Here is a 19,526-nt window from a genome sequence, read left to right on the forward strand (position 1 = left end):
ATCAGCTGTGTATTCTTGTTCTTCCATTCCTTGCTCATTGTATGATTGCATGTAATCTTCATCCTAAAGCAATAACACAAAGTGAAAAGACACAGGCAAACTTGACAGGATACGAACGATTAAGAGATGGGATTTTTATGCACTGTTTCCAGAACTAGAAGAGAAATATTGTGACTATCAGAACTGTCAGAACTGTCAATATGTCAAATGACATATCTTATAAAGTATAATTAGTGGGGCTTTTAACTAGACAGTTATTTCAATATTATCAAAACACAACCATAACAATTTTCAGTTAGATCCCATCTACTACTGTTTGCCCCATTTACTTCTGTACTTCTATAATCTTCCATTACATATGCACGTAGCAAACACTGCAGTACATTCTTACTAACAGAAACAATAATCTATAATACATATAAATTAACCTTAGATTTTATCCCATCAAAAATATAAACAATTTTAAAACATTTTGCAAGTGCTTTCACATGAATGAGCTCAATTCTGAACAATCAGAAACATAAAATGAGCAAAACCTTTCTTAAATTTGCTTATATTTTAAAATACCTCGCTCATCACATACAGTTTTAACTAAGATTAAATCATTTCACCAGCAATTAAAGCCAATGCATGTTCTCTAATACGGTGTTTAAATTATATTGAATTATGCAGGTGACATTTTCAGAACTAACCTCCAATCTCTTTATTCAGGTTTAGACAGTTCTCAGTTACAAAAAGGATGAACAAGCAGGACATCAATCACTTTGGGATATTAGCACCTTAAAGATGTCTTTAGCAGGTCAATAATCTTTTCACCTTCGAAGGACTTTATCAGATCTTGTCTAAAGCCTGGATAAAAGCTTTTGCATTAAGTACTTCTAACAATTGGCAGTGTATCTCCACCACACAAAGCTGTTTTCTTCCTTAAGGATACAATCCTCAAGGTCATGATTCTCAACTGCCTTCCAGCATGACAAAGAAGCATGACCTACCGCCAAACATGCTGTCAACACAAACTTCGTCACAGCCTAGATAAAGAAACTGGCAGACAGTGATAATAGGTCTAATTTTCCCTCCTCCCTAGGGAGGTAAACAGATTTCAAATCAGTCTAAAACCCTATGCACGTAAAGCAATGTTATCTTTGAAGATACAATAGAAAGAAACTCACTGGAAATTCATCTAGGGGTTCATTGATTTCAAGGTCTAGCACTTCATCTTCTTCTCCATGCTCTTCCCCATATTCTATCTGGTCTTCTGTCAGGTCAGGATCATTGCCTTCATAATGTCCTTCCTCTGCATACTCTGAAGCATATACTTCAGGTGCTCCAGATTTGTCATAAACAATTTCATCTTCCCCTTGGTCATACTCAGATTCATGTTCTATTGATTGATCATTGATAGTCTCAGAGAGTTCATATGACGTGAGTAAGTTAGATGTAGAATTGAGGCTAACTGTGACACCTTGAGAACTATGGTACAGAGGGGGAAAAAAAAAAAATCAGACATTGAAGCGTAACAGTCAACTACTCCCAAAGACATAGCAAAACAAAGCCAACAAATAAATCTCTAAGTTGGTGGACAAAATTATACTTTGCACACTATTTGTCTCCATGCTGTATTCTCATAATGCAGACTGTACTGCAGCTTATCACCAGCTGCAGGCTATTTGACCAGAGGAAATCAAACCAACCAGATGGTTTAGCAGGTCAAACTGGCAAAAGTCCTGCTTGGTAACCAAAGCAGACCCGATTCAATTTTAATTCCAAGACTAACAAAAAAATACATAACATTATTATAACTGCATCTGTTTTCCGAGTCTTTCAAAATAAGCTAGTAAATAATTTGTTCCTTTGTGATTATCTTGAATTCAAAACTACACTTTTACGACAGATTCAAGTCTATTCAAAATAATGTAAATTAGATAGTCAAGAAGTGCCCCTTAAATGCCTAAGACATTCTGAATTTGCAACAGTATTGGCAAAGACACTGAAAGAAGAAACATAAAAGCTGGAAAAATTATCATCTGGAGGAAGAGCAAAACTCTAAATGTACTGTATACAACAACTAGTGCCATCAGCATGTAAAGAGTGACTAACCAACTGCAGGCCAGTTATAAAAGGGGGGAAGGAGGGGGCAAAAAGGTCTCATTGATTTGAGGGCTCTGGCTAGAAGAAAAACAAAGATATGTTTTAATTATTTATTAAATTTCTAATATTAACTATTTTCATAAGTGTGGGGGAACAAGATCCAGACAGCTTTGAGCTATCTGCAGCTACCAGACAGTGAAGCCTCAACAAGGCAACCAAGACATTATGCAAGATTATCACTACCCTCCCAGCTATAGAGGCATAAATGAGATTGAATGGAATTAGATAGAATAGCGAAAGGAGTGGAGCAAAGTGTTCACTCCCTGGCAATCAAACTGCTAAAAATGCAAGACTTGTCCAGAGAAACCTGCTTCCACTGAGCACTATTATCACACCTCAGGTACCTTTTCATCTCTTGTGCAGTCACATAGCCATGCAAGGGTAGTAACTGAAATTCCTCACTTTTAAGGTAATGGTCCAACCTTTATTCCTACAGGAAGGACAATAGCAGCCAATGGAGAGAATGAGGAGCTGAGGTATTTCACTATACCCTCATCAATCCAACACAGGGACAGGACTCCTTATTCAAATTCCAACCAAAGCAGAAAGGAGACCTCAGACATATATATCTATATGTATTTTATATATATGTCTATTTTTATATATATATATATATATATTTGTACCCCTTCACATGGCATGCCTACATAGCATGTAATAATGAAAAAGTTGGCAAAACTTGGCCACTAAAAGCAGAAATGTTACTGCATCATGTCTGCATCACAAGCATCTTCCTTCAGTCCAGCTTGAAAAGTAAAATGTCAAGATCCTCATTTTGACCTGTAATGCCCATAATTCAGTTGTGGAGCTGTACAACCAAAGAGTTTTCACAGAGCAGGATCCTCAGTGAAGCGCCATGGAAGCGCCTGCTCAACCCTATTAACTCTGTACAAAATATTCTCTGTGTAATAGTATACAAATATTTAAGCCACAAACTTGCAAACTTTTAGGCACTCTATCTCAGGGTCTTAGGAGTTAAGATTTATATTTTATAAGATGGAAGAAATAGACTTTACAGGAGGAGGAAGCCTACAATACTACCAAAGGTGCAGAACAAAAGCTCTGTAAGTATTTATAAATAATTCTATATGCAGAGATGAACCAGGCTCTTCTTTGAAAGTTTTTTTTATAGATTTGAGTAAACACTAATTTGATTCAAATCAACAAAAAATAATTTTAGTGAAATGCTAACAATGCTACTGAACACATTATATATACATCATTAAGTAGCTGGCTAAGCAAAAATAAGAGTATTTTAAGTATATACCAATAAATCCAGTTTATTACTTAATAGTTATCAGTAGTAGTAGTCATTAATCGCTTTAAGTTATCCAACACACGAGATTTAGAAAAGAGATACCGAAATTCTTGTTCCTCTTCATTGTCACTTTGCAGAAGATCATCATTCAGCTCTTCATCTGACAAGTCTGACTGATTCTAGGTTTCAGAAAAAGTCAATCAGGAACATAAAAATAGTTATAAATTTTTAACTAACTAGATACTGAAACTATTGAAACTTCTGAACATTGAGTATTTTTTATGAAGAACGCATTCCAAACTAACACCATTATCTTAAATGAAATTGCCTAATTCAACAAGAAAAATACGCTACTCAAGACAACAAATCTGAAAGTATTTGTACAGGCTTATGGAAATCTACAAAACCCAAATTTTCCTGGCTACCAACACTTTTCACTATGTATTCCCAGATAGAGCCAAAGTGACAACTCCCTTGAGAAGTACCAGGAAGGTGGGTTAGCTTTAGTGTTTTTATTTAAATGCTTTGTGACCTTGATGCACTAGACAAACCAAGAAAAACACTGTTACTTCTGGTTCTAAAGAGGAGAGATACTTAGGAGATTGGACAAAAGGATATTGTGATATGAAGAAAACTGAACGTAATTAGCTTGTAACTGAAGAAAAAAACAGAAGAAAATAACAAGCCTTCTCTGAATTCAACCTAATTTGTCAGTCATACTTCCGGTTGTTTTGGTTTTTTTTTAAATAAATACCCAAAAGAAAGAGATAACTGCGGTTTTGCTCAGCAACATTATTTCCATTCCCTAAAGTAACACGTTCAGAAAGGTCATACAAGGGCAGATTTATCTAAAAGTACAGGGATGAGATTAAGTAGAAGCAACTACTTTAGCATAAATAGCTCAGGGAAAACTTCCTGAGAAATCTATTATTACCCCATCATACGAGCTCATACCCAGAGATACTGCTCAGAGCCCTTTAACATGTGAAACTGAGAACAAGAATAGAAAAAGCAGAAAAACACATAATATATTGGGAGAAACCTAGTACTGGTTAGTACTCATACAGATTATTTTAATTTTTTCTATGATGAGTTAATAGCTTTATCAAATCATGTTTCAACTACAAAGATGTATGCAATGTTAACTGCTTATAGTTTTGACAACTGCACAACACACATCCCCAATTCCTGTCCTCAAAAACTTATTTTATTTTTTAAACCACTACACAAGACAGATATACTTCCTATCTTTACCAGTGATTACTTACAGAATAAATTCAATAAGCTAATTTCTAACATACAGAGTGTGACTATAAAAAACTATATTTAAATTCAGCATTTACGATATCTAGGTGTCTTAACAAATCTATTCATCTCTGCCTAAAACTTTAAAAACTTTTTTCTAATCTAATTCATTTAGCAGATGAAGTGGAGAAAGAGCCAGTTCTGATCTCCCAAACTGAAGCCCTGTCTTCTGTAAGTATCTGGTGAATCCATACATACATTTAGTTCTTTTCATGAAGTTTAATTTTGGAAATAGGTATCAGAGCAAGGACTCTATAGCAGACATGTAGGGACTCATCTAAGTTATCCAAGGCTAGCTGCTCCCATATTCTCCCTCACTGTAAAAGGGAAAATCCTCTGCCTACTTGTTAGACAATGCACTTGTGGATTCTGTGCAGTGAGTGGATCTCTCTAATAGATGCCACTAATTGCTCTTTAATTTACTCTCTGGTAAATACTTCTGGTATTTTGATGACTAACTTTTAACAAGCAGGAAACTGGCAGTTGAAGTGAATTCTCCAGAATTCTAATCAGCACTCAGGAGACAGAATTGGGTTGATGGGTTATTTTTAATCGTTGGATCAGTACGAGTACAGAGAATCTCCTTTTCGAACCATATGTTATGAGAAGAAATACTATCTCATAAAAAAAATATTTCTAAAAGTTTCATTTTAAAAAGTCACACTTGAAGATACAAAAGGAAACAGAAATTGGGATGCAGAATGCTTTGGCAACAGGGCAGATCTCAGGGACCTGTGGCTGTCAGGCTTTGGGGAATTGACCATAGAAGGCCATACCAAATAACTGAAGTGCTAAGTTGAAAAACATTCATATTTTAATATCTGTAACAATTCACCTTAATTTACATCTCTTACCTTTTTGCCAGTTAGTAAATCCTCTCCGAGCAGGTCATCATCAAGTTCACTGGAAAAAACATAACAAAATTTAAGAATCTGAACCTCAGCAAACAGTAACAAGCATCATACAGGGTATATGCCTTAAAAAACTAACTTAAGAAGAACTATGCCTGAGTCTGCACAAGTTGAAAAAGGAGATATAAATATATATAAAAAATTAAACAATAGACCATATGTATTAAGACCTCTGTGGCACAGTCATTTCATTTTCATAGGTTTTTTCCTTCCATATCCTTCCAACTGTAACAACATGTAGACCTACACAAAGTACAGGAATTTAAAACACAGCCATCCCCACTCTGGATCCTTCCTTTCAAGGGTATTTGGGCATATTGCCCAAGCTGCTGTTCCCCACCTCTCCAGGGAAAAAAAAAACAAACAGTGAGACAGTTCTGTCCTGGTGGCAAAACTCAAGACTAGAGACCACCATGTGGCCCAATACATAGTTCAGCAAGGATGGACTGGGAGGCCAGCTGGTGTGGGAGTCACTTCGGCCTCAAACCTGCATAAATACTTTATTTTCTCCTCCTCAAATTTAATGTAAAGTCAAGCAGACATTTGTAGGATGACAAAAGCAGATGCATTTTTCACCATCTTTGTAAGTGTGCCTAAGAACTCAGGAAGCATGGAAGTACCTGACTTACTTAGAAAACTTCTGTCATCACATGGCTTCTGTCCCATAAACAGGATGCCACACAAGAACTACAGTCCAGATTAGTTAAGCTTTAGGACAACTGCTTAATCTTGTTCTTCCTTCAAGGGAAGAATTATCTAGTGACAGGATAAACAGATTTCCCTTCTATAATAAACACTTACTACAGTATTAGAATACACATGTTCTAAAACTAAAATGAGATGCCAGTAATTTGAAATCTGAGGTGTTATTCAAGAACGTGAACCTACTTCTACTTAAAAAAAAAACAACACATAAAAAGCCATACCTTAGATACTACCTAAAAATGACATAATCCAAAGTGAGAATGGGCTATATGAATGAAATTGACATATCTTTAAGAGTTCCTTACTACAGAAAATATTTTAAAATGAGGAAGCCAACCCCAAGACACAAATCAGGGCTTTAAGTTGTTTTTGCCCATAGATAAATCTCTTTCAGAGTTGCCTACTGCAGAAATAATGGGGAGAATGAAAATCTTGTGGGCTAGAAGAAAACAGATGATTTTCCAAATCAGCTCTAAATAGCATGTTATCATTAGTACACAGTATTTGTCTACAGTTACTGATCTCCAACAGTTCCAGGAATGGCTGAACATTAACAAATAGCAATTGTTTTGTGGTCATTGCAATATTAAACAAAAAACTGGGACACATACCATACACAAAGAGCAAACTAACTGTATTAAAGCTATTTCAGACACAGAAAACTATGTAATACAAACTGCTTCAGAAGAATTTAGAGCCAAAACTGAAGTCAGAAAAAGTCACTAATTTCTTCAGGTGCCAGTAATCCAACAAATGTACCAGAAGGTTTGAAGGTATTTCCTAGCACTGACAGCTTTTAATAAAACTGCACTAGACAATTCCAAAAGACAGTAAGAGCATGTGTTACAGCAGCATTCAAAGATGAAAAACAAGTTCAGATAGTAAAAAATCAGATCAAAAAGGCACTGAGAACAACAAGAAAGATTAGATTAACTACCTGAGCACAGGGCTATTCAACATGTTACTACAAAACATTCTAGCTGTGATTTTTAAAAGAAAAATAAATAAAAATTTGGTCAATAGAAGTAACTGCATATGTACTCTTAGTTTGTTTTTTTTTTTTAAGCTTTGACTTGTTACTTGATAGAAAAATTCACACTAAGAGACTAATGAAGCTCTTAACAGGAACAGAAGCCTATTTTAGAATGCCTTGTAAACCTATTAAATTATGCAACGTAATTCAATATTTTCTTTCGTAAATTAAAAGAAGAGAAATCACCATTGGTAACTTTCTGAATTAACTAAGCAAGAGCAAAAAGCCAGCACAGTAAAGCAGACCTATCTCAAGCTTCTTTTAAAACAGCCAAATCAGTAGCTGTCTATTAGAAAGAAGAGGGACCAGAACTACCAAGTCTATTTAAAAAAAAAAAAAAAGTACTAAAAGATCTTAGTTTAGTTAAGAAACAGACAAAAGCAAGTGGTGGCAACGTGACACCACATAAAGCCACACTAATATGGAATAGAAGTACACATCTGTGATAGTTCCAAAGGCAACTAACCTGCACTATCATCAAGACCACAATTCTAGGAAGTGAGGGCGAAGATGAATACGAGCATTCACTGCTCTTGGAAGAGAGACCCTTTTACCCCCTTCCTCATCTCCCAATACTCAACATTCCAACCACTGAATAAATTCAGCTCACCAAGTGGGGAAAACAGCAATAAATAAGACAACAGGAAGTGGCAAGTTTTCCATCAGCACAGAGAAAGGAATAATCTCAGAAAATAACAAGTGAATTTTAGTACAAGTCAACTATTGAATGAGCCCTGTCGTTTTACAGATTAGCAGCAGAACTGCATGTTTTTCCCAAACCTAAGCTTTGGATTACTTACAGAGAAATGCATATATTAACAGCCCATGCTAAAGACATCAAACTGGCCCTCTCTGGCCTCCAGTTTCACGAGCATGCATCATTAAACATGAGCAGTAGCAAGCACAGAAGTGCTTCAGGACAAGAATTTGTACAAAAATGTAACAGGAAAAATTATCCAAGAACAATGTCACATTTGTACTCCCAAATAACAGGGGCCTTCCAACCGTCAGTTACCACGCCCCAGTTTTTGATAAAGTAAAGAGATCTGGAAATTCAACATTTTTTAAATAACATGGGAATGGGACTCAATTAAATAGCAACACAGTAAGAGTTCATAGTTGATCAAAATTTATGACTAGGCATAATCCCTTTATTCTCTCCCACAAAAAAAAAAAGTTATTTTGCCTGCAAAACAAAGTACAAATGATTAAGAAAACAAGCCTAGAGTATTCACTGGGTTTTTTTCCACCTATACTGAATTAGACCAGCAGTTAAAAAAATTCAAGCAGTTACATTAGGTAACAACATAACCATGTGCAGCATTTGAAATTGCCCAGACAACTATTAAACTTAACACTTCCAAAGACATCTTGGCAATCTAAAAAGAATTATTAATTCAGATGAGGCACTGGCACAGGTTGTCCAGAGAAGCTGTGGGTGTCCCCTCCCTGGAAGTGTTCAAGGCCAGGTTGGATGGGGCTCTGAGCAACCTGGTCTAGAGGGAGGTGTCCCTGCCCTTGGCAGGGAGGTTTCAACTAGATGATCTTTAAGGCCCCTTCCAACCCAAACCATTCTATGATTCTGTGAACAATTTTAAAAAAGAAGAAAACTTCCAACCATGTAGGTGAAACAATATTAGATACAGTTAATAATAGATACAGTTGTAAAAAACATCTTCTGAAATTATCATCAAGACAAAACTCTGGAATTTCCAGACCTGCACCTGAAACCACTTCCCTGAAAATTTCACTAAAGAATAAACACTGTGATTTTTCATCATCTGCAATTACATGCAGCTAATAACAAACTCATAAATAAAACTTTCTAAAACTGAATCTTTGTATGCTTCAAAGTCTCAGCTTAGTGAAAATACTCTATGACCTTTCTCAAGTCCTATAAAAATAACCCTGCCACATGGAGATTACCACTGGCAATAAGCTTTAAACTTCCAACACAAGAGCTGACTCTTCCAAATTTTCTGAAGTGGGAATAGTAGGACAGCTAAATACAAACGTGACCAGCCAGCATGTAAGACCCCACCTATTTATACCATGAATTCAGCAAAGGCAAAAAGTTTAGAAAATACTCTAATACAAAGCATTTTGCCAGTTATGTTGCCTTCAGTAGTTCTGAATACCCAGAGCTGGGGCTGGGAGGCAGCACAGTACAGTGACCCAGCCCGAAAAAGCTACTTGAATTACGCTCTCAAACCAGATCAGTTCCTTGATGCAGATACCATCCAACCCACAAACAGCTGTGCTAGCATGACAGAGAGAAGACACCTCTCGTCAGCATACAGCAGAACACCCTGTATAATAAGCTGCTGTACAAATTCTTTATTTACTCTTACTCCTAGAGCAATGAAAACTACCCACTTCATCTATCAGAGAAGCACACAGGAAGAAATTCATCCCTCTGGAATGACAATAAATGTAGAGTAGTTGATGCACTCCAAGGGCTCAGTTCAGTGGAAAACTACATTGTTTATTTTTTTTTTTACTACAATCACTTGAGTGATTATTGGAAAAGACAAAAATCTGTTTGGAATGTGGTTTTTTTTTCCTCTTTTTACAGCAAAAACCACTAGCAAAGTCTGACCAAGTCTCTCTGTTACTAAAAAGGAATAATATAAAAAGAACAAACTCGCAGAAAAGTGAGAAGTTTTCTCCCAGAAAGAACAGGGAAGCTTAGCCAGCACCTTGATTCCAGTCTTTCCCAGCTGGGGTGCCTTCACATGAAGGATCATGCTCTTGTTTTCTCCCAAAAGACCTAAATTCATGCATACTTCTAAATCTTTACAACAGTCATATTTTTTCAAAAGAAGCCCATACTTAAACTCTATTACTCTCTCACAGTGTAAAAACTGAAGTAAAACTTTGGAGCATAAAAATTTCTAAGACTACTTTTTAAAAAAAAAAAATCAAGTTGGGCAAATTAAAGTACTAGCAAAATCTATTTAAACCACTAAGATCTACAAAATATTAAAAAGGAAAATTAAGACATTAATTTCAAAGTTAATTGTACCCACAAATACTTCGGGTTTATCCAATTTTAAGTGGTATCTCTTCATAGCATGCTCTATGTCCTCAAGGCAAGTTTGTTTGGCACAACATAGCACCACCTGACATATGCAAAACAACCAACATCTTCATTAGTATCTAAAGATGTTAGAATACAAAATGCCAGAACGGGAAAACAGAGCAGAGCAATTCAGTGCACAGAAACTGAATATGAAGATATTCTACTTACCTGTCCCAGTCATCATCTCCAGCTCTTCTTCTCCAAGACCTTTCTGCACCAGGCTTATCAAATTGATCAAAGTCATCATCTGTAAAGAAGGAGACTACATTAAATAATTCTTACCAAAAAGAAAGATTAGCAAAGCAACTACTTGGGTGGGATTTGGGGGCAGGGGATTTTGTTTTCTAGGAAATGCAAAAATAATTGTGCACTTTCCATTTTAACATGAGCAAAATGGATAAATACCAACATGCTTCAATAATTTTTAAAAAACAATGTACTATATAACTTTTCATCTTCTCACTACTGAAGTAGGAATGACCCAAGGAAAACATGTAGACCATGAGATAAATCACTGGAAAATGTTACCCACAAAGGTCATCCCAGAGACAAGAGCTCTCTCAACAGATACCCGCACTATAGCCTATCAAATCACCAATTACTCTTGCATAGCTTAGTCTGCAAATAATAATTTTGCTACCTAAAAATACTAAAACTAACACTGCTGTTTTCAGACATCCAGGTATCTCAATCTCTAATCTTGAAGCACATACCTTCAGAAATACTCAACCCTCACTCTCCCATCGTGTAGCTACAGCCCAAGAGAACACGCAACAGATTTAGTGTCTTTTCACATATTTTAATGACTTCTGTGAGAGTTAAGAAGGTGGGCAAATAAAAGTTAAGCCCAACACATGGGGAAACTGTCTGCAGTTTAGTGTTCCACAATCCAGTCCTTATAGTCTGAACTGGTGAACACTAATATGCCATATATCAAGTCATTCTCCTGATTCTATCAGCACTGAACTCTTTGACCAAAGTACAGTGCCAAGGATCAACTGTTTTCTTGTGGTTTTTGTTTTTTTTAATGAACCTTCACAACCAAATCTTCCTTCAGCTCTTAAAACTCAATCCAGTATCTTTTAGTGATTATTCCCCACATGAAATGATAAACTTACTCACTTCTTCATATAATCAAAATATAGGTGCTAGTGACAACTACAAGCTTGATAAGGAGGTAAAAATATTACGAAAATTCAGTTCTTGCAATGTCATTAAATTCAGAGCTTTCAAAACAGAAACATTGATAATAAATAGCTTCAAAATTAAGACTGCTCAGTATGAATTACGATGCAACACGAGTCAAGTGTCACAACAGTCTTGTTTTTAAACAATAGCTAAAACCAGGTTTCCCTGATTAGATTGCCCCTTTACTCCCTACAGATACTTTTATATTTTAATCAACTTCTACATTTAAACTAATATAGATGGGCCAACACAACTGAACAAAGTTTTACGTTTCTCTGCCCAAACATCTACAGATTGCAACCTCCTTCAATTTCAATTCCTGTCAAGATTCTAGTGTAGGCCTGGACCCTCAGCCAAAATCACAAAGCTCTACCCTCCAGCTCTTCCAGCACCTCCAAATTTCTCACACCCTATTCCTTAGTTATGAGCAACTCCTATCAAAATCCAAAGCTGAATGGCAGCCATGCAAAGCCCTTTTCGCATGTCCCCTCTAGCAGGGTGTATAAAAAAGCCTCAAGACTGGTAAATCTATGTGTGGTGACTGTAACTAATTAGAACTGCTCCATACAGGTCCCCACCACCTCCCTGTTCTCATCTTCTCTCTCCTTGACTTCTCATACACTTCCAATAAAGATCTTTGAGACAAAGGGAGCCGGCTTTTCTTTTTTTTATGCTTATTTGTTCTGTGACAGCTGACACAAACAATAAGCATTACAAATTATGCCATTTTGATGTTAAGTGTTGTCAGGGCCCAAACCAGGTCACAGCTCTCCTTTAGAAAAGGAGATCACAACATTCACCCCTCTACAAATAGCCTTCATTGTTGGCTTCTGGTGAGACAGCAAGCATTGAAATGGGCACAGGCCTTAATACTTGCAGTGTGATATGACACCTAGCAAACCTCAGTGGGGCATCACTTTTTTTTCCTATTTCTGAAACTACACATATTTTCATTTATCTTCCACCTGTCTAGGCAATAACACTAGAAAATACCAGTAAATAGCAATCAGCATTTAACATTTATGGATGTTTCTCCATGAGAAACTCCCCTCGGTCAATGTTTGTGTCAAGCATGGTTAAGTGCCTGTAAAACATTAACTTGCTGAGAAAGAACATCACTCACCATCAGCAGAGCACAAAAAGTTTGCATTAGTACTCTGTGGGAGGTGAGAATGAAAAAAAGGAGGGGGAAATTGAGGAACTTATTTTAAGCACAAAAATACTGGAAGAGGTTTTGTGTTACTTCCAGCAGTATGGGTGCAGCCCAGAAAGGCAACAACTGTTGCTAAGGCACACACTGCACAGGCTGCTGCTCCTCAGTTCAATTCAAGGCTCTCATGGCAAAGCTCACCAAGAGGACAAGTGTGCACATCAGTTGAGTTTCAACTGGAAGATTCTGACAGGCAATCACTAAACACACCGAGATCCCTGTCTAACTTCCAGGCAGCACCAGAAGGCAAAAAACCTAAAAAACCAACACCAAAAAAGCACTAAATGAGTAAGTAAGGAAGACAGACCAGTTATACAGAGAAACAAAGAAATAATCTACCACTTGGCTCTTTCTACTTCAGCTCTAAGAAAATCACCATTATCAAAGCAACACAGAATTGGCAGAATGCTGCACAGACTGACTCTGGCCGTTTTGTTAGACCAGCCTGTCTTCCAAGGCTCTGGCCAGCTGTGAAACAGAACAAGCACAAAGACAGCAAAACAAACTTGCTTCCTCACACTAAAAGATTCCTTTTTGCTTTATACTTACCCTGGTGCAGCATTGGCAGTGCTGTTCTATGCAGCTTACTTTTTGGTTTTGTAATATATGCCCAGAATTGTTATCTTTTTTCCTGCTTAATAAGAAGAGATCATCCACACATCCAGAAAATAAAAGTCATTTCTTCTTTGGCTATGTTGATGGGGGTTCCTAACTGTGGACTCCCTTTCAATAAAATCTTCACTAATAATTTTTCTTATGTAAAATGGAAGCCCTGAGCTACACAACCAAGTCTCACAAGCGTAGGAGGTGAATCAGGAGGAACACTGCAGAGCTCTTAACGTCTTAAAATGGTACCAACGTCGACTGTGACAACTGTTGCTAAGATGGAGTATTTTGCTGCAATAAGATGGCCAAGACTTCTGTACCAGGAAAAAAATTTGGTGACTGCCTTCATGTTACCAGAAATATACCTGCATGCTTTCTGGAACATGAACCATATGTCATCTAATAAGCCTCCTTAACAGTTAAAAATTTTGTATTTTAGCTAATTTCATGAATATCAAACATACTATTAGTTTTAGGCATTGAAAAAGCATTGAAGATTCCTACTTATCAAATGATCCAATAGTTCAATAGATAAAAAAGTGGTACACACTGTTTACAAGCAGGTCTTGTAAAAAACTAATTAAGCTGCACTGCTTTTGGGCAGAACAGGTAAGGTATATATTAATTTAAAAAAAAAAAAAAAAAAAGGAGAAAACTAGAGGAAAAAAGTAATTTACCACATGAAAAAACATCAATTCTCCATGTTGAGATTTCAGGATGAATGTAGCAAGTTCATCTTTATGTATCCCATTCTCTGATATCATTTAAAACACTCAACATGAAACTTGACAGTATTTCAGGTGCAAGTCTGAAGATTAAAACCAGCTTACCAGTTTATCTTTATGTCACAGTTTACTTCTACACAATATTTTCCTTCATATTTCACTGCAAAACGTTACACAACATATAGGTATTATAAAGCCTGGATTTTCAGGAACAGAGTATATCATTTATAAATAGACCTATGTTTCCCCCCCAACAGTTCACTTAGTTTTGGCATCTCTTGCTATGTGTTGCAGAGAAATAACAGGTTTCATGAGGACCAGCCATGTCTAAAAAAAAAAAAAAAAAAAAAAGAAAAAAAAGGCTGGCAAGTGACCTAAACAAGATGAGTTAAATGAAAACTTCTGGTAACAAATCACAACTGCATCTAACAGTAAAAGCACAAGGTCAAGAGGAACTCCTGAACTCAGGTCAGTGATGTAAAACCTAACACATTATGAAGCACACTGCAAATTCGGTCTCATTTATGATAGATAATCAAACTCCCTAGCCCATCATAAAAATCACATTCACTCCTACTACCACACTGTGCACAGGAACACACATGCACAAGTACACCACATAAACAGTTTATCTGTTCAGGAACTGACATCATGCAGCCTTTATACCAGTAAACAACTACTCACAGGAGCCTTAAGTATTCAGTGACTAAGTATTTATTAACAACATAACAATTGCTTAACACATTCCTCAACTAGAGTATTTCATATTTACTCCTATAGGGTAGTTTAGCCTCCTCAAAGAAATAAAGTAGAAAAAGTAATTTCTACAGGAAATGTTAAGTTTCACCTTCTCAAAGCTAACTTTTAAAAAAAGTTTGTCATGATGCAAAGCAAGTCACTAGCAATAAGCAAGCACAGAATTATGATGCGCTGCCTAGAACTGAAGTTCTCTAACCACTACTTGAAAGAAATAGTACTTTCTTTTTTTTTAATACACTACATCCAAACCCAATGCCACCAACCCACAAAAACTCTTCCAAACTCTGTTTCGATTTGAAACGATATTTACTTTGGAATAACACTTTAAAAGTGTCACAGTCCTTGCCTCACAAATGCTGAACCATGAATGAAGGCCAAGAGTTTAAATAAAATCCACATGAACTTAGATCCCAAATGGCTTTGGATGCTAATGAGAAACTGCAACTCTCCAGAAACTCTCCAGCATATTTCACAGCCACCAAAAGTTACAGGTAAAACTCAGGCTGCATTACAGCAGAATATAAGATGATCAATCACATTATTTAATTGGAGGGTTTTTTCATCAAGTCAATCACCAAAAATTATTCTGAACAAGTTCTGTGTGACCTAAAACCTGAGGTTTAGTATTTGATACACTAAGGCAGGGTTTGGCTTTGGCAAAAAGAAAAGTGGTTCTAAGGCTATGTTCATTAAGAATACCTGAATGAACATTCAGAAGAGGATGACTTTCAGTAAAAGCTTGTCAAAGAAGCATAAAGAGATTAAAAATTGCTATGCTTGATAGCAAAGCTGCCTGGCAGACGCTAGCTCAAGTAGTAATGGGGTCTTGGCTGTAGTCCTTAGCTCCAACAGTCCATGATCATGTATCTCTATTTCATTAATTGTAAACTCTACAGTCCTTTGACAGAGATTTTCAGTGTGTGCATATTCACTAAGTTATAGTGACCAGTTGCACCAGTCCACCTAATAAAGTCAGATGCAACATATGGCCGGCACTCCACCCACTTTCTAGGTGGGTGGCACAAATGCCAAAACAATTTCCAGTTCCTGTATGCTGCCACTGAACAGCATGAAGCACAATAAGTTCAACTGAATTTGTCACACTGCAGACTTTTTACTACACCTTTGAATTGGATAGTGACCCACAACACAGAGAGAGGTGCCTGCTGTGCTAGTAGTGCAAGTTTTTTTCTGATTTTTATCAACAGGTTCACAAGAGGTTTTTAAAGCTACTACATTGGTGAGAGCATAACACCAGCCCTCAGATTAGTTAAACGGAAATCAAACTCATGACAGCTTAATTTCAAGCTGGAGGAACAACATAACAGGGTCAGAGGTCATGAAACACCCATTCAGCTACTCTTGGTTCAGGACTCTGAGCATATTTCTATATGGGGTAGATATGCATAGATGGGGCTCTCTTCAGATCCTCCTCCGGGCCATTCTCTGACATGATTCATTCCCCAAGACATCTACATTCAAAGACTTCTAGACCAGAAGTGATCTGATCTGGAAGGAAGAAAATGTTGAATAGTCTTCCCTTACTTCCGCATGGCAAACAGTCAAGAAAGTGGCCCTTGCTTTGTTTTAGTGATGGTCTGTTGCTTACTCTATAACCATCTCTCCCTACGTAAGATTAAAATCTACCTGTAAATTGATTGCAGCAAATACCAAGAAAAAAATTCATCATCCATACAACACAGGTGTTCTGTTACGCTATAAGCAGATGATCGGTAAATCATAGAACAGTCAAGGTTGGAAGGGACCTTGAAAGACCATCTGGTCCAACCTTTTGTGGGAAAGGGCACCTACATGAGATAAATTATCCAACACCTTGTCCAATCACATTCGGAAAACCTCCAGTGATGGAGACTCCATCCTGTCCCTATGGAGGTTTTTTCAGTGATTGATTGCTCCTACTGCTTAAAGTCTTTCTTATATCAAGTGAAGGTTCTCCTGTTCCAACTTGTAGCTGTTGCTTCCTATCTTCTCCAAGTGGTTGCTCATGAAGAGAGCGCCTTTGTGCTCTTTGGAGCTACCTTTTATGTTACTCAACATTCAACATGTTTGCTCTGGTTCTGTTTTTATATGAAAGTTTTAATCGAAGTTTGGGAGCCACTGCCTTAATCATATCAGTGGACTAATTAATAAGCAACCATAAGCTCTCAAAGTGCCCTCTCACTACTAGCACACCCACTTCTATATTTCAATCATTCTAGAATTAGAAGGAAGTTGAATATGGCTGCATAGAACAGGAATTTGTAAAGTAATATGAAGCTCTGAATCACTCCCAAAGACCTCACAGACCACCACTTCTAGACCTTCCAGTTTATGTTTATGAAACCTTAGCTGCACCAACACAAGCATCTGATCACAGAAGTATGAATCAAGCCAGTATTTTCCAAGAGCCAAAAAAATTATCAGTTACCGGTGAATGCACACATGCTGTCCAACAGATATGTATCATCTTCCTTCCACCAGATATATTTAAAAGTTCAGCTGACATTGTCATTTCATATTTCATTTTTCAGTCCTGCAACATATCCTTACAGAAGATTTAAACTTTAATCTGCATCTTCAAAGCCAAATCTGTCTCACTTTGTCAACTGTTCCCCTGCAATGTCATCAAATTAACACTTAATTTCATTTTCCAAGACCTATTCTGTACTACTTTGCCAACCACTTTTTTTTTTTTTTTTTTTAAGAAAACACTGGTGTTAAAACATTTCTGAGACACAAGGTTTTGATTACAAAGAATTAGATCACACCTTTAAACTCCTGGCTACAATTCTATTTAAATGCAATTTAAGCACCTATGCCCTGACAGCAGTGCAGCATTGCATAATGCTTGTCTGCCCAAAATCAATAGGCACCCTGTGGCTAACCTAAAAGCTTCCCAGGAACTGAAGTGACAGCATTATACCCATATTTAAAGCATGTCCCCCCAAAATTTAAAACACTAACTAAAAAAATAATTAGTTCCTACAGTTAAAACTTTAACTCACCAAAATCTTTCAAGTCAAATAACCACTTAGTCCTGGGCTCTCTTTCATTTGTTACTACTATTGCCTTTGGATAGCAGTACCTTTCCAAAGAGTTGCATATATCATTCCTATGAGTTCTAGGCTTTAAACTGGGTTTTTTAAAAGTGTATTTAACAACTTCAACACAAACTTTTCCTTGACTAATCACACAGACATAAGTGTGTGACACCTCTGGGTTTCTTCACTCAGGGAAGTGCTGCACAGTAAGCACCTAGACTAAACAAACACTGTTTATATGGGGCAAGGATCCTATTTAATTGGCCACGATTTATTGGTAAGCACAGCGTTAACATTGAACAAACAACTGCTCGTGCCCTCTTAGTACAAAGGGATCCTAAAACAGGGTTAGACACAAATAGTACTTCACAAGAAAACAAAAAACTGTCTTGGAACTGCAGTTTCACCACTTCTGTCCATAAAGGTATGCTGACTCAACTTGTGGCAGTTTCAAATGCAAGAACCAAAATGCTTCCAAAATGACACTTTTAAATTACGCTGTCCTCAGAACTAAAACCAACTAAAACCTCAGAACAAAACCAACAACTTGAGATAAAACATGCATACAAAGTTTACTTGTACATCACATATAACTGACCTGAACCACAGAAGCTAGCACAAAGATTTTTTGTAAAATAACTTAAACACTGCAATATATTTAATACCATTAAAACAATGGCAAAAATATTAAAATATTTACTGTTTTACCAATCAGTGCTGTCCTTCCTAGCCTTCTTTCCAAACTCAATACCTAAATTAGGGAATTTGTTTGTAACATTAACCTTAGTAGCAAATGTAATTGCTTTTATGTGACAACTTAGATGAGTGATCATGAGGAGAAGCCACACTCTTCTCTGACACCTACTCACAAAAAACCAAACTAAAATCATCACAAACTTTTGCATAGACAAGTCAGGCACTGACAACTCTGACCAGTCTTTATCAAAGCTGCTATTGCTGGTAAAAGCAAGGCCCACTGCACCAGAAACAGACACGTTTTCTTAACTGCATCTCTTCTGAACAACCCAGTATGAATCCTGCAAGTTATGCTTTTGATCGCTCAACAAAATGTTCTAATTTGTAAATTTGCTTAATATACCAATCAGACAGTTTTGAGTTGCAACTTAAAAAGCTGTGAGAAGAATCCTTGGTCAAGAAAAGCAGTGGCACACCTGAGTCCTGGGGTCAAGAACTGAGTGGATTTTACATTTCCCAAGGGAGGCCTGCTTTTGGGGCAGTCTATAAAATAAATTGTAACTACACCTCAGATGAGAAGCAAATTAATCAAACGGGTCACACACTGCAGCTGTACAAACTATGGAAATTACTGTCTCTAAATAAACACATCCATGCCACCCAGAGGTCCCACACCTGTAGCGAGAGATGAAGCTATTGTCTCCCCTTGGCCAGGGCAGGGTCGGGGAAGGGGCAAAAGTTCCCATCACCGCGTGTCGCCAACTCCCATTAGTAAGAGAGGCCCTGGGGCCTTGAGGTGCCAGGGGAGCTCCTGCTTCCTCCCGGGAGCGCGGGGCCCACCTGCCCCCCCCCGAGCACG

The 19,526-nt window shown here is 37.1% G+C and overlaps 1 protein-coding gene across 1 annotated transcript in view; it reads right to left on the reverse strand.

Moving 5' to 3' along the window:
• The window catches only part of RBM33 (RNA binding motif protein 33), a 111,469-nt gene that overhangs the window by 68,811 nt on the left and 23,132 nt on the right, over window positions 1-19,526 (reverse strand). The window contains exons 2-6 of the mRNA XM_010007056.1: window positions 10,611-10,704; window positions 5,566-5,614; window positions 3,509-3,585; window positions 1,170-1,470; window positions 1-63 (exon numbers count right to left, since the gene is read on the reverse strand). The exon at window positions 1-63 is cut by the window's left edge and continues 30 nt beyond it. Coding sequence (XP_010005358.1) covers window positions 1-63; window positions 1,170-1,470; window positions 3,509-3,585; window positions 5,566-5,614; window positions 10,611-10,704 — 584 coding nt within the window. The remainder of the gene's footprint in view (window positions 64-1,169; window positions 1,471-3,508; window positions 3,586-5,565; window positions 5,615-10,610; window positions 10,705-19,526) is intronic.

Source organism: Chaetura pelagica, unplaced genomic scaffold, assembly GCF_000747805.2.
Source record: "Chaetura pelagica isolate M959 unplaced genomic scaffold, ChaPel_1.0 scaffold17, whole genome shotgun sequence".
In the NCBI taxonomy this organism is placed as follows: domain Eukaryota; kingdom Metazoa; phylum Chordata; class Aves; order Apodiformes; family Apodidae; genus Chaetura; species Chaetura pelagica.